Source organism: Onthophagus taurus, chromosome 7 (genome assembly GCF_036711975.1).
Source record: "Onthophagus taurus isolate NC chromosome 7, IU_Otau_3.0, whole genome shotgun sequence".
Classification (NCBI taxonomy): Eukaryota; Metazoa; Arthropoda; class Insecta; order Coleoptera; family Scarabaeidae; genus Onthophagus; species Onthophagus taurus.
This window is the reverse complement of record NC_091972.1, coordinates 7,263,656-7,279,152: the sequence shown is the minus strand read 5'-3', so window position 1 is coordinate 7,279,152 and position 15,497 is coordinate 7,263,656. Positions and strand designations below refer to the sequence as shown.

The window sequence follows — 15,497 nt, the reverse complement described above, 5'->3', positions numbered from 1 at the left end:
TAGATACTTTATCTAATAATATCACACAAAGGAAATTTGTTCTTTACCATGTTTAATCATGGTATAGGTTATATTCTACGAAAATCTAAAGTCCAAATGAAATGCTTCTGGAGGGTTGCAGGAAAAACACGACTGGACAGGGACAGAGTACGGAACAGCCGTAATCGAGAAGAGCTCAATATGCAGCCAATAATTCCCAATAATTTTTTTAGTCAGACACAAATGGGACAGATGAGATCAAGAGCAACATAGGAAGAGGTAGTGAAGCAGATTGCAGCCAGTCCAGGGAAGACTATGTAGTTGCTCAAGGGTCTTGCTGTGGAAGAGAAAGAAGAAGAGATAATAACATATCTTACTTTAAATAAATAAAACGACTTTTTGAATGTTAGCAATATATTTCCTCAACATAATTAGTATAGACTATTTCAGAAATATAAATACGTATCTAACAATATTATATATAAAAACTATTTGAACTTGTGAACAGGTTGTTGGTATCTTTTTAATGGAAGTTAACAGCCTTAGATTGTGAACTGCGCTGGCGTAACGTTTCGTCCATTCTTAGCTGCTCCTTCTGCAGCTGCATGCGCATGGTACCAAGCTGCGTTAGGATGCTTCTACTGTGACCGTCCGTATAAGAATCACCGTGATTCACTAAACCTTTCTAAAAAAATAAATAAGCAATAAATTGATGTGATAAAATTTTCAATTTTAATCAAAGTATGCATAAAATTTAATGAATCTTAGCTAGCGTGACAGCCCTCTTATGTTTGTCAGTACCATCTTCTAATTAAGTTAACCTTAAGAAGAAGATAATACCAACATACTTTAAAAGTTCCTTTTTATGTCGTTTAAAATAAGTTTGTATCACTTAAAAAATAGAGAAGAAAGTAAATTTGCTTGTATATTTTCTCTTACATTCCATTTATCTTCATAACGTCTAAAAACGTCTGGTCTACTAGAAGAATTAACGGCGATAGAGTTTTTAAGTTCCCTTGCGACGGGTGAGTGCGCTTTAAGTACGGGCGTGGGCAGTGGATCATCCAATCGACTAGAACTACTCCTGCGCTGCATTTTTGGACTCTTACGGATCGCGCTTAGATCTTGTTGCGTGGCACTATGCCTCCTCTGCTGTACATCACGACCAAACGCATCGCCAACGCTCAACGTTTCCAACCTATTCAACATGTCCTGGTGTTTTAACGCATCTATTCTACTCAACGAATCGAAACGACTAAATCTACTATAATCGGAATTGGTGGCGACGGCGCAATTATTGATCGGATCGTGATAAGCACCGAGAAGGTCCATACGATTAAGGGCGTCGCGACGCGCTGCCATCGATTCGTAACGCGATGGTAACGTACCGTACCTGGGTGAGGTTCCTGGATAGGAGGATGACGAGGATGGAAGGGTATACGAGTGATGTTGACTACGACGGGATACCGGCGGAGAATAATGGGACAGTTTTGAGGCAACGTTGGTGTTTCGAAGACTTAGTGGGCTGCTCTCGGACTCGTAACGTTTGCGAAAACTCGAACGCAGCTGGAGGTCTTGTTGGCGACGTAGGAACTCATCTGTAGTTCTTCGAGACTAAAAAATAACAAAATTCATATATTAAAGTGATAATTGAATTATTTTTTTATTACCTGTTCATCTCGTATTGCACGTATCTGTTCCTCTCTGATTTGTTCCTCTTGCATCCGAATTAATTGTTGTTCTAACCTTCGATTTTCACGTTCTTGTTCGATCCTTTCCTGTTCCTCACGAAGTTCGACCAATCTCCTTTTCTCCTCTATTTGCATTCGGAGCTCTTGTTGGTAAGCCTCACGTTTTAAACGCTCCTATAAAAAAAACACATTAGAATCATAATTTAAAAAAAAAACTAAAAGCTTACACGTTGAGCAACGTCAATCCTATCATGGTAACTAAATCCATCTAAGCAACTTGTTCCATACCCATGATTATAATCAGATAATAAATGATCTAAAACATAAATTACTCCCTTTATTGTTTTTTGCCTATATTTTTAATACATATTTTACCTGTGGGTGTTTGAGTTCTTCTATTTGATAAAATACTTCTTGGTTTATCCATATTTGCTGCTTGCAACTCCAAATTTTGATCACTTGTCAGTCTCTGATCTATTCGTTGTTCATTAGCGTTACCATACAATTGGTGGTTTTCTTTATCAGAATGATTGCTGTCAGAAGGAGTACATTCTTTGGAAGCCTGACTCGATTCACAACTATACGAAAACTAATAAATAAAAATTTCACTCTTTATTTGTAAATTTTATTCTGTATTAACTTAACTTACCAATGAATTATTAATATCTTGAATATCTGTTTGTACAGATTTCGTTTGCCCGGATGAAATAAGTTTACTTTCATACAATAAACGTTTCGACGAATTTTTTAAATTTTCATTTTGCTAAAAAAATTTAAAGAAAATGTGTAATTGAAAAATAAAAATTAAGACACATTGTATCATATTTTTTTTACGTTATTTAAGTGTTCTTTATAATCTGCCTGTCGTTGTTGTTGCAAAAGTAACTTTCTTTGTTCGTGCTCTCCGAATCCTAAGTAAGGTGCCGTCGTTACGCGTAATTGTGGATTGTTGGGGCTGTATTCACCCCAACGAAACATCGCACCTTTATTGCTATCATCCTATTTTTATAAACAAAACATGAAAAATGATCAGCAAAACTTAATAAAGAGTAAGTACAAAGTAAAATTTAGTAATAACAAATGTTTCTACATAATATTATCAATGTTTATTTTAAATAATTTTTAACCAATTTCATAATAAAAATTAAAATTTCAGTTAACATTAACCCTTTAAATTAAAAAAATCAATTAAAAACGATATAATAACTAAAACAGAATAAGAAGTTACAAAAAAGAATGTTATATTGACTCCTTAAGAAGTGTTTAATGTTTTTTTTTATATTTTAGTTCAAGATAACGATTTAGTGTGTAATATCAAATTATGGTAAAGGGTTAAAATGTTAAATTAACGTTTTAAATATAGGTAAGTCATAAAAAATTGAGAATCCAAGAAATTCTAGGCACCAAAATATGACAATTTACTATAAGGAATTAGTGATGTGATCTTTGGCTTAACAGAGTCTCATTTTAGAACAATAATGGATATTTAGACACTTAAAAACAATAAACTTAAATGTTATTTGCAATTTGATACATTTACTGAAATTAGAGGAGGTTAATAATCATCATTTTAAATTTTTTTAATGTGAATGTTGAAGATGGTTTAAATTACATAAAAATACTTTCTACGAGGAGCCCAAATTCGTTGTCCGCATACAAGTCATAATCTCGTTTTTCGAGATCCAAATGCCGAAAACTCCAAACAAAAACCTATCGTTTTTTGTTTTCATTATTTGAAGCAGAAAAATTGCGAAAACGACAAACGCGAATATCTCTTATTACCAAAGATGGATATTGCCAAATATTTTTTTCCGGGTTAATTGACAGGTGGAAACAAAACTGACCTATCCTAACTTTTCTTCGCGCTTCACGTTATAATTAGAGTTTCAAAATATAACTGACCTAACTCAACTTTTCTTTTCTCATTCAGGCAGTCATTGCTCATTTTTTTAAATCTTACTATGTAAAACACATTCTTTGATATTTTGCTGGAACTGCGTAGAACAGTCAAAATAAATTATGTGCATCGATTTAAAAACATTATTTTCCATCATAATGCTAATAATACAGGGTGAGTTTTTTTCCATGTTTAGTATGGAGATCTCGAAAACTAGCGGAGATAGAGAGACGATTAAATAGGGAAAGCATTACAGTTTCATGAACTCAATTTAATAAGCTTTTTGTTTTTTGGATGAAATGCATGGCTTATTATTAATTAGATATCTCGAAAAACCCGTTTTTTTGTTATGTCGTTAGATACCTATGGCTCCGCTATTATTGATTTTAGCAAAAATGTGTAAAGGAAAAATTTGTAGGGTACTATATGTTTAATAAAGCAGTCTAACTGATTTTTTTATTTAAGCAATAATTTTTGAATTATGACACAAACTAGTAATTTTTCTAATCGAAACCATAGTTGGTCAGGACTTTATAAAAAAGACCTTTTCTCAACGATTCTAATGATATGGATATTTTTATTAATAAATAAATTATAGCCATTATTCTTTTAAAATGCAAACAGGTAGTATGCTATGGAAACAATTGTTAGATACGTTTACAAACGTAAGTTTCCATGATTTCGTACCGCTAGCTTATTAAGTGGTGGTGCCCCATCGTGTTGAAACCATTTAAGCAAATAACGTGTCTGCAAGAGCAATTCATCCAACATGTTATTGAACTCGTTCTGTAGAAAGTAAAGATAACGATCTCCGTTTAACGTATTATAAAAAATGTACAGACCAAGCATTCTTGAACAAATGACATCGCACCAAACATTACATCCAAACTTAACTTGAAGTCTCCTCTCTTGAATATGGTGCGGATTTTCCTGCATCCATAAATGTTTCACATATGCTAATAAACCACGTACAATATTCTACTTGTAGTCATCTGGGGGTAGTGTTTGTGAAACTGCCATTTTATATGAATGAAATCTATGCTTTTTTAGGTCTCTTAAGACACTACGTGCCTGCTTCAGATGCCACTTGTGTTGAAAGCGATGCATCTTGATGGATTCGAGCTAATACATTTACTTCTGTCTTGCATTTTTAGTTAGTCTACAGAAAGAAATAATTTGAGCGGGTATGGACCCAAATTATCAGCCTCTTCAAAGTAGGTAGAAAGGCTAGTTACGATCAAAATACTGTTCTGCAGCTTGTATTGTATTTTTATAACATAAAATGTAACATTTAATGATATCACGCTTTTATTGATTAGAAAAATTCATATTGATTATAATTTGCAAAACCTCAATCAACGTTAATTAGAAACAAAACGAAACATAGTTTGCCATAAGCTGTCATAACCAAACGTATCTATCAATTGTTTCCATAGCATACTACCTGAACAATTTTCCAATTAAAAGAATAAATGGCTATAACTTATTTATTAATAAAAATATCAAATCAATTCAAATAGCGTTGGAATAATCTGCCATGATGTTTGCCAATGACTTAAACCCGTCGTCAAATGTAACTAATGACAACAATAATACAAACATGGACCAAAAACAGTCAAAATTCCATAGTTTTCTAATAAAAAAAACCTGCATTTCGTACATGTTTTAACAAATCTACATCTGAAGAGTAATCGTGCCAATGTAGACCTTTTTTGAATGAACGTTGGCTGAGATATGGGGTTTTAAAGACCATGTTGAAATTTACCAAAAAAAAGCTTAAAACCAAAATAATTCGAAAACGAAAAACGCTAGGTACCAATAACTTTTATCAAAGTCAACCTATTTCTTTTACATACAATTAAACGGTGTAATAAAAACTATAGCATTCCATTTAAAATAACGAAGTTATGGTCTACTTCCGCTAGACCGGAAGTGGCGGCCGTCTTGAAAATATTTTAAATCGAACGTTCCGAATGAACAACCCATGCTACCAAAATTTAAAATCTCTACGAATAATGGAACCTGAAAAAGTTTTAACGAACCAGTTACGTGAGACACCCTGTATGTAGAATACCTCTAAAAGGATCTCAATTGCCTTAAATGTTAATTCATCGTATTTTTCATTGTCTTTTAAAAAAATAAAGAATGATATCGAATCTCGAATATCCATGTAGATGGTTTTCATTGATAACTAACCTAAGTAGTAAATCACTAAAGCTTTAGTAACTTCTAAATAATAATCTTCAAATTAAGAAGTGTGCATATTCTTCTGATCTTACCCCTTATTTTATAGCTCGATTAATATTAAAGACGAAGTTTATGTAAATAACTACAAAACTATATATGAGGTCAAAACAGTCAATTAAGAAAGCATCAATATCTCGACCCTTCAGTGAGCTTTTCAGAAATTTGCTCTTCTTCTGTACCACGTCATAATCACCATATCATAGTCATAAAATTTGAATAGAATTTTGAACTCAGTATGTTTTGTAAATTTGATATTATATTTCATATATTTTCTCAAAGACATAACGTTTGCTATGCTTGCATTGTAATTTCAAAACCAAAAATAAATGTTTACAATTCTTAATTTGACCATGTGTACATATTGTGGATATGAGGAAGTTTCCTGATTTAATTGTTAATATGCAAAAGATATCAAAATGAAATAAGTAAAAATTTTCTCATGTTGATCTTTGCACAACAAGAAATATGTTTATTTTTTTGCAATATTAACAAATAAACCATATTTTCTACTTTCTTGTCATTCGGAGTGTAGATTGGATTAATCATAAACCACTATTGGAATTGGTTTCTGGTTGATTGTTAGTTAGTAAGACAGAATCACACCTATAATGTTTTTCCTTTCCAATGTAGTAAGAGAATTTCCTTTCTTTATTTTTTGACCATGTTCAGCTTGAATTAAAGATATAAATCAATCAGAAACATGTAAAGCTTTAAATTAATACTGCATCTTGGGGTTTAACCCAATAACTATCTAAAATTGGGGTTTAATTATTTTAAATTGATTTGATTTATTTAAAATCATATTTTGGAACCTTTGTAAAATCTCCAATTTAGATTTCACCTTTCTTTATAACTCACCTTAGTTAAATTTTAATGTTTTTTTTGAAGTTGGTTGTTAAATTTATTTTTTAAATTGCATACTCAAGCATAAAAAAAATCTTTTACTGAGTACTAAAAATAATGTTCTCATGCTTACCGATCTAAAAGATAAGGGATTTTCAGAATGAATAATTCTATCAATAAACGATTGTTTCCTTTCGTCTAACGAGCCATCTTTGCAACTTAAATCAAGCCTTTCGACTACCTCAACGTTCTAAAAATTTAAGAGAAAAAGAAAGAAACAAAAAATCAAAAAATATTTCAATCGTAAAAATAAAAATGTTTTCTCACTACTGATCAAAAGAGAAAAAGGATCAATAACTACACTATTATAAAATTAATTAAAAACAGGAAATTCTTGCAAATAACTAATTGAAAAAGAATAATTACCTGCTTTTTAACATTTGGTGATAAAATTAATTCATTTATACCCCCATTTCTGTCGGTTTCATTTATATTTTTGGCTGGTGGCACATTTGGATCTTCACTTGGATTAAACTAAAGTAAACAAAATGGAAAGTGAAAATATGGAATTGTAAAAAATAAAAAAATCCATACAAACCTTTGTTAAAGTAATAAAATAACTGTTTTGGGACTAAAGAAAAGCATGCAATTTGTACAAAATTAAACACGAGATGAGTGCATATTATAGGGACAAGGACAAAATGAGAGAAGAACTGATTCTGTTCTCTGCTCTTCTGTCAGAACCAGGGGGGTGGTTGAAATAATCAATAAATAACAAGGTCAGATGCCTTGGACACTCCTATTCTCAGAACGTCAGTAAATAATAATAGAAAAAAATAACACTAGAAACGATTAGAAGTCAACCAAACGGAAAATTAGTGGTGGTTACATCAATAAAATTAAAAGCAATGTGGTAAGTGAAAATTATTTTAAACCTACCCACCCTTATAGTAACGTCACAGTCGCCAAATTAACTTCCAAAAACAACTTTGACCTACATTTTAAAGAAAAAAATCTATCCTAAATTGTTATTTGATATAAAATCGATTCTATTATATTTATACCTGATTTTCAACGGTCGATAATCCTAACCTCTTTTTTTCTTCAGCCAACAATACTTTTTGATACTCTTTTATTTCTTTTAAATCAAAATCCATTTTACATGGGCAAAAATCAAACGAAAATTATTCATTCGCGACAAACAAAATTAATAAATGACGTTCAAAAGTGAACGCTTTTAAAAACAAACTTGAAAATGTCAAAACAAAACATATGAACTTCTTTTTAAATGTAATATCGACAGTTACCTACTTTATCTACTTTAATAATTAAATTATTTTAGAAGCTAATTTATTAATTTTATCTTAATATACGTACCTAATACGTACTCAAAAAAAGTATTAAGCAGCAACTTTAATAAGATTAATAAAATTGTATTTATGACGTTTTTAAAGTTTTGAGGAGATTAAAGACTTTAAATCCAATTACGGTAAGATGTCACTTTTGAGGTTGTTACAAAACATCAATGTATTACAAATGTCATTCAATAAACTATACACAGTGTTTACCATGTTATATACAGGTGATTTAAAAACTTTGTATGAAACGGAAATTATTATTGTACTTCTATGTAAATTTTCATTGGTTTTAATTAATTTTCACTTTGTCATTTTTAAACTTTTCTACTCCTCATTTGTTGCACATATTGGCGTGGACGATCCCAAATGTTGTGAATACCTCTCTCTATTGAAGCTGAAGAACAAACAACACATGAAAATTGTTTTAATGTTGGAAGAAGTTTCTCAATATCAGGAAGGTTCTTTTGCAAAGCAGTACCAATGGATACAATTTCTTTGCAGAAAATGGTTCCATTTTCGCCTCTAGCTTAACTATTAGATTAGTGTTAGTAATCAAGTATTAGCGTACATATCCCTAAGTGTGCTCATAGTTTCGTTTTACTCTTCCTTCGTCAGTTTATATTTTGCTTTAGTAACATCTAAAATAAATACAATTAAATGGTAAGGCGTAAATGCCTGTTTGTAAAATTTCTGATAAACTTGTATTTGAGACAATTATTCGTCAAATGAATTGCCTTTTTTCCACATTTTAACATGTTGATGAATGAAACCGAATCAAGTTTCATAACGTACTGTTTCGATTTGCAGTAGATTCAGATTTTATCCAAACTGGCTATTCAAGAAACCGTTTATTCTCTACAAGTTATGTTTTGCACTTGAAGTCTTAAGTGTTTAGTTGGCATCTAGGCATTGACCTCGATTCTAAATTGATTTTTAATTCATTTTTTTACACGCTTGCATTTTACACCTTTCACAAACCTACATTGCATTAAAAAGCAATTCATAATCAGTTTTTTTTTTATCACGCCTCCCTATTACCTAAAATCATAATAGTAGGCCCCCCTTGCGGTAAATTTGTAATAGGTGTAATAATATAACTACAAAAAACATACTACATATTTCGTAAAAGTTTTATTACAATAGAACACTTTTTCAGATACATGTGTTTAATCAATGAGATGAGTGAGCTTGCATACTTTTGAAAATTTTTCCAATTCTAGGTTGAATAGCTATTTTGCACAAATAGGTGCTAAAATAAGATAAATACAGTTGCAGCCCTTGTTCTGCTATACTGGGATGAACTTTGAGATATTTTACTCAAAATAGTGACTTATCCATCTTCTCAAAATCATATTTCGCAGTAGAATCATTTTTAATATCCAAAATTTGCTCTTGTATTGTTTCTGGTAGCTCATCTATTTTAATATAAAAGGATCCGTGACCAACTTATAAATGTTATTATCGCACGAGTTAGAGAAGTAACGCTTGAATTCATCAGTGAGGTGCTGCAAATGGTTTGACAACATAGAGTTCAGTTGGGTAATTGGGTTTCTAAAAACAAAATTAATGTTCTGTGCTCAAATCTTCTCAAAAGACTTTAAAAAGTCAGGTGTTTAACGCACTTTTTTTTAACATAATTGACAATTTCAATGCATAATTTTAAAACATGTTTGTAATTCGTTTGAAAATGTTTTAGTCGTCACAGCTTGACGGTGTATAAAACGGTTACATTAGGATTTTTTTCTTTGACCAACTGTACGAATCAACTTTTGCCATGAGAGTTCATAAATTGTCAAAAAATGCAGAGATAGCTGTCATTATATCAATTGCTTTTGAAATTATCGTTAACTCTGTGGAAAACAGCATTTTATCTTTGATTGTTTCGCATTGGGAAAACTTTGATTCTTTCACGACATCCACTACTTGAATTTTTCTGTCTGCGGCCATATCATCGATATGACGTTTCACAATATTATCAGAAAAGGTATTTGTGAATATTTTTCAGTGGCTTTTAACAAGCAAGGTTTGATAAGTGTTTCACAAATAATGTGGCTTTTCTTGGTCTTCACGAAGCTTCAAGCGCCTTTTCAGTTGACTGAGCAAATCCAGTACTATGTAATTTAATGCGTTTCAAGCTTGTAGATTTGGCAGCAAAAAACTCCTCTGGTTTATCCTTTAACGCACTATGTTTTGTTGACAAATGTCGCTCCAGACGATAAGGTCTCATGGCATCATTGCTTAACACTTCGTAACAAATAACACACTGCGGCTGGTCGATATCATTTTTGGGTATAGCAACAAACTATGTTTATTATATTCATCACTGTATTTGCGGTTTTTAGTCGAGTTCATATCGAAGTAAAACGAACACATAATTGCGTGGTGTTTGTTCCATATCGATATAGATTCGGGACTTCCCATAATGTCATAGCCATCATACAGTGTGTTAATTAATTATCGTACCCGACCAGTATGCCAATTCTGTGATATTGGTTGCATACTTGCAATGATGACGTCATACATAATTAATTAACACACTGTACATACATATGGATATTCAAAATTGTTACTATAGAAATACCAAAATCTAGTAGTTTCAACATTTTATTTTTCCAACTCAAGTGTTGTACCGCTCGCGTCCTTTTTAACATGTCGTTACGCCCCCCTCTATATCTTACCCATATTAAGTTCTTAGAGAAGATTTATACTTGGCTTAGACGTTCATTTTACCCTAACATTGCGAGCGTTTTGTGCCAAATTGTGACATCTTTATTATTATCCCGTAAGTTCTTCCGTAAAGCTCTAATAACTTAATTATTTATGACTATTCAGATTAACTCGAGTTTAATTTGGTGTATGTTGATAGCTAGATAGATGAAGTTATATTATTACGTATATTGTTAAATTGATGAAATAAAACACAAAAAAATCAATTACAAATATTTTTTTTTAATTTATTCATAAAAATAATCATAAATTATTCATACACACAGACAGACTGAATGCAACGATTGATTGCAATTGTTTCCGTTATTATTATTATTAATTATTTTCTTTTTTTTAACAAATTAATGACCTAAGTTTTATTTTTTTTGGCAATATGTACAATGGTTTTTCTAACTAGTTTTTTTATTACAAGTAAAATGTATAAGAGAAATAATATTTCAAAAAGAAAAACAACAAATTTACAAGAAATTAATGGAATGGAAACGTATTCATTTATCGGGCCGAAAGATCTAAGACGTATATTTACACGATTTTTTATTAATTATAATAGTTATTAATTAAAAAGATAATATTACAAAGAACTTAAAAAAAAAGAAACTGAAACGTTTTTAGAAACAAAGAATGTAGTTTATTTTTTTCGTTTTTGTTTCATATTTTAAAATAATCGAACACAAAAATATAACAGCAAACGGTAAATTGTCGTAATCACAGATTATTAATAAACAAATAAAAAATTTGTTTTTATTTTTATTTTTGTTAATCTATTTGAACGCGAACTCTTACCTTTTTATTTTTAGTTATTGTATTTTTTGTCTTGTTTTTTTTTAATTTAAACAATTTTTTAGCACTTAGCGTAACTTTTTCGGGTAAATATTTGATTTTTCTTTTGCTTTTCTTTTTTTAATTTGTCGGCAAAAAGGAATCAGTCAAATTTTTTTATTATAATTCAGAGTATATTATAGCGTATTATTTGTTTGAATGTTTCTTGTGTTGTTGTTATTTGTCATGTTGGCGAAAACGAAAAAACTTAATTAATTTTTCTTTTTTTAACACTTCGGAGAGGTAGCTCGTGGAATTAAAAAAAAGTCGACATGTTTTATTTATTTTTTTTTTTTTCAAATTGCCGACTTGGTCAACTGTATTTACTTTGTACTTATAGATATACTGTATTATAACAGGAAGCATTTTACCTTATTTTTTTGTAGTCAGTTGACAAGAAGTTTCTGTTAGAACCGAAAATTAATAAAAAAAATTTATCGCGAATTTTTCTTGTCAACTGAAAATGTTTGTTTTTACATACTTGTATTTTTTATTCGAGAATGTATCTTACATTTCTCGCATGTGGTATATATACATAAATACTATACAATTAACAATCTTTGGTAAAAAAGAGAAAAAATAAAACAAATAACAAAAATTCTGTTTTACAAATTAGTTTACACTGAACTTTTAAATTATACAAGATTTTTCTTTCAATGAATAATTAAGCGATTAAAAAAAATTAAAATATGCGTCCGTTTCTAAAAAACTCCTTTTTTATGGATATTTTTTTTACAAATCTATCGATAGGTTTTTACGAATAAAAAATTAATTATAAATAATACTAAAACGAAACGTGTGAGATCCAATAAAATTTCAATACCTTATTAATTAAGATTTAAACGGGGTGATTTAAAAATTAATTAAGTTCTTTTAATTGAGGTTTTAACAATTTTTGTATTAAGATAACAAAGAATTTATTTTATTTTAGTATTGCACTCAAAAAATTATAAAAAAACGGTGTTTCAAAAACGACCCAATAAAACTTCAAAATATCATATAGATGTTAATTATATAGGATGATTTACTTGAATGCAAAAAATTTAACGCAAATCACCCTGTATATACCTCATAAAAATCTTTTTATACAGTTAATTGTGTATAATTTTCAAATAACCCGTTTAAATACTTTCAGTCTACATTAAAAAGAACGAAAAACAATGGTTTAAAATAAAAAAAAAGCCTAAATTATTAAATAATTAAAATAACCTGGAAAAATCTCATTATATTGTCCGTTATTATAAGAGAAAAAAATACCGCTATACTTTTTTAATTATTTTTTCGTTTTAAATCTATTTGATTATGTACACTTTTAGTAAGTATAATTAATAAAGAAAAAAATTGTTTAAAGCTTAAGTGGAGCGTTTTTTTTTATAAATTTTTTTTGATCATATCTCCAATAAAAAGAACAATAATCCGTAGAAAAATAATAAGATAAAAAATATCCTAATAAAGAATCAAATAAATAAATTACAATTAGATACATAAATTACAAAATCATCGTCATTATTTTTCTGTACAAGTAAAAAAACACCTAAAAATAGTATTTTTTAAAAAAATATCAGCCGAACCGTTCTCTCACCAAAAACATTAACTTCTTCTTTCCTTTATAAGCGACTTTCATGTTTTCTATTAATTGCGTGAACTGTGTGTGACCGTCTTGGGCCAAAATAAACGTATCTCGAGCTTTCGTTAAGAAATCTATGAAATCTCCATAGTGTCTTGGTGAGATATGGGTAAGTCGCGAATGTGTTGTATTAATATAAGCCGCAATAGCAGCCTCTAATAGTTGTCGTAACGGTGCTCGGTCATAAGATAGGGCTTTTAAGCTTGGGGTGCAACCTCGACTTCGATGAGGATGTGCATGATGTTTAACACCTGTATCAAGGGGTGGCGGATGTGGACAAGACATTCCTGGTGCTGTCATACTACATCTACCCAAGATATCCGATAAAACTGTTGCGCATTGTACGTTTTTTACCAGGAGCGGTATCATATTCGCTAATTCGGTTTTACCTAATGAATGACTTAATGCGCACGCCCAATGAATGTCGTTTATTGCCGGATGTGTATCCTAAAAAATTAATAAATTAGAATAAACTATTAATAAACATATTAAAGCAATCAATTAGTAATCAAAATAACACTATATGTAAAGAGTAAAATATCAGATAAGGAAACCAAAGACTTTTTTGAGACAATGCTTTAATGTGATATAAAATAAAGGTGATATTTGGTTTGTTTTTGAGTTTAACTAAAAAATTGGTAGAGTTCACTTACTTATATGTTCTTTAAACCTTGGAAGGTTTTATCGAGATTACCGACATGATTGAGGCTTCAACTTGTGGGAGTACATAAGAAGAAGGGGATTGAGGGACAATTGACAGAGAGAATAAGAGATATAGTGACGCACAAAAGTCTACATACAGCATTAAATTATGAGGTTTTTGTAAAGCATAATAAGATAATAGAAAATTAGTATTACAGTGTGATTACAGATACTTACTTATTTACAACAAAAAACAAATCACTCAATAGCCACATAATAAAAATTCAACATACAATGCAAAAACTAACACGACAAAAGTTATGACAAAAGTTGCATAAAGTAGCTGGCATTGCGTTATCTATTTTCTTAATTCAGTAGGGATTACAGATCTAGTTAATATTATTTAGTTTGTGTTTCGTCACTATTCTAACTGCGAAAATCTAATCTTACAGCGAAATTGTCAAAATTGTTAATCACAGCTGAGCAACTGTCCAGACTATCGTCAAAAATTACAATGGTTACTGGCTGGCCAAAGAACTTTCTAGAAGAGATATTAGCTCCATATTAAAAGAAGTAAACAAAAACCTTAGAGTTAGCGCACCAAAATTAACTGACCATATCGCGACTACATCTAATAAGAATAAGTCTGTACATCCAAGAACCATACAAAAAATTTTACGCAATAATGGATTTTTCAGCAGGACACTCCAAAGAAAACCGATGATTTCAGAAAGAATCGCCGTTTTCGACTAAAATTTGCTCAATCTCATATCGACAAGGAATTGGATTTCTGGTCCAAGGTTTTGTTTACTGACGAGTCGACGTACAACCTTTTTGGAAATGATGGTCGGGCAAACATTTGGTGGAAACGAAACACGGCGATGGAATTGAAAAATTTGATTTGGGATGCGATAGCAGCATCTGGTGTAGGAAAACTGGCATTCATTTATGGAATTATAGATTGGTATAAATATAAAAGTATTTTAGAACAAAATTTGAAGCCATTAGTGAAAAGTTTGCTCCTCGAGGATCACTGGCTATTCCAACAAGGCAATAATCCGCAATATGATGCGGATTTGAATCCAATCGACGATGTTGAGAAGCTTTTCGAAAACTCAGTGTCCATATTATTCATGCACAGATTACTGGCGCCAGTTCATTTGCATGTGGAAATAGCCAAACAACACTGGCGCCATTAAATTGGTGCCAGTAATCATAGCGCCAATAAAGTTGACGCTACTTCTACTTTTTGGCGCCAGTAACAGTGTTTATAAAGAAAACGTGTAACTATTAACGTGTTCGTCCAACTAAAATGCACAAATCCGGTAATAAACCGTTCAAAAAATTGACATCAGAACAAACAGTTCTATCTCTAGAAACGTACGAATAATATCTTTGTTTGTGGAATCAGAAAATTCCACAATATAAGGAATGACTAGCACGAAATGAAGCTGTCAGAAGGATAGTTGAAATTATGAAGAAAACGGTTCCTAATTTTGACGAAACCTCGGCAAAAGCAAAAATACGAAGTATACGCAATGCGCATACAATTGAATCCATAAAGTTTTAAATTCATGCAGAAGTGCAGCATCAGCTGACGTATTCTGTGGCTAATTGGTTTCTACACTGAGCTGTGGAAATATCTCCAGAGGTCAAAAATCTTAAAG

The 15,497-nt window shown here is 30.8% G+C and overlaps 2 protein-coding genes across 12 annotated transcripts in view; both read right to left on the bottom strand.

Annotated features, from left to right (window-relative positions):
- Nucleotides 1-375: 375 nt before the first annotated feature.
- On the bottom strand, nt 376-7,923 carry LOC111422835 (uncharacterized). Of its 9 annotated transcripts, none has more exons than XM_023056082.2 (11): nt 7,722-7,923; nt 7,084-7,191; nt 6,791-6,907; nt 2,505-2,669; nt 2,320-2,433; nt 2,046-2,259; nt 1,898-1,986; nt 1,650-1,844; nt 1,373-1,593; nt 919-1,177; nt 376-664 (listed from the first exon to the last, which is right to left on the bottom strand). In XM_023056082.2, exons 1-11 carry the CDS (start codon nt 7,812-7,814, stop codon nt 503-505), a joined length of 1,737 nt encoding a protein of 578 aa, XP_022911850.1. In that variant the 5' UTR covers nt 7,815-7,923; the 3' UTR covers nt 376-502. The 9 variants fall into 9 exon arrangements, with proteins under 9 accessions (XP_022911850.1, XP_071054428.1, XP_022911849.1 ...); XM_071198327.1 differs by lacking the exon at nt 6,791-6,907 and adding exons at nt 7,256-7,499; nt 7,601-7,672 and having other exon boundaries at nt 919-1,593; nt 7,722-7,809; XM_023056081.2 differs by having other exon boundaries at nt 919-1,593.
- Nucleotides 7,924-10,944: 3,021 nt separating this feature from the next.
- LOC111422834 (zinc finger SWIM domain-containing protein 5-like) overlaps nt 10,945-15,497 on the bottom strand; it is a 71,001-nt gene continuing 66,448 nt past the window's right edge. For all 3 annotated transcript variants that reach the window (XM_023056078.2, XM_071197243.1, XM_023056080.2), the window contains exon 13: nt 10,945-13,635. In XM_023056078.2, the coding sequence (XP_022911846.2) occupies nt 13,123-13,635 (513 nt within the window). In that variant the 3' untranslated portion in view covers nt 10,945-13,122. The remainder of the gene's footprint in view (nt 13,636-15,497) is intronic.

Coding starts and splice junctions, on each gene's coding strand:
- LOC111422835 (XM_023056081.2), bottom strand. CDS start 7,814: ATGGATTTTGATTTAAAAGAAATAAAAGAGTATCAAAAAGTATTGTTG. Junction 2,670..6,790: donor ATCCCTTATCTTTTAGATCG/GTAAGCATGAGA, acceptor TTATAAAAATAG/GATGATAGCAATAAAGGTGC. Junction 2,434..2,504: donor ATAAAGAACACTTAAATAAC/GTAAAAAAAATA, acceptor AAATTTTTTTAG/CAAAATGAAAATTTAAAAAA.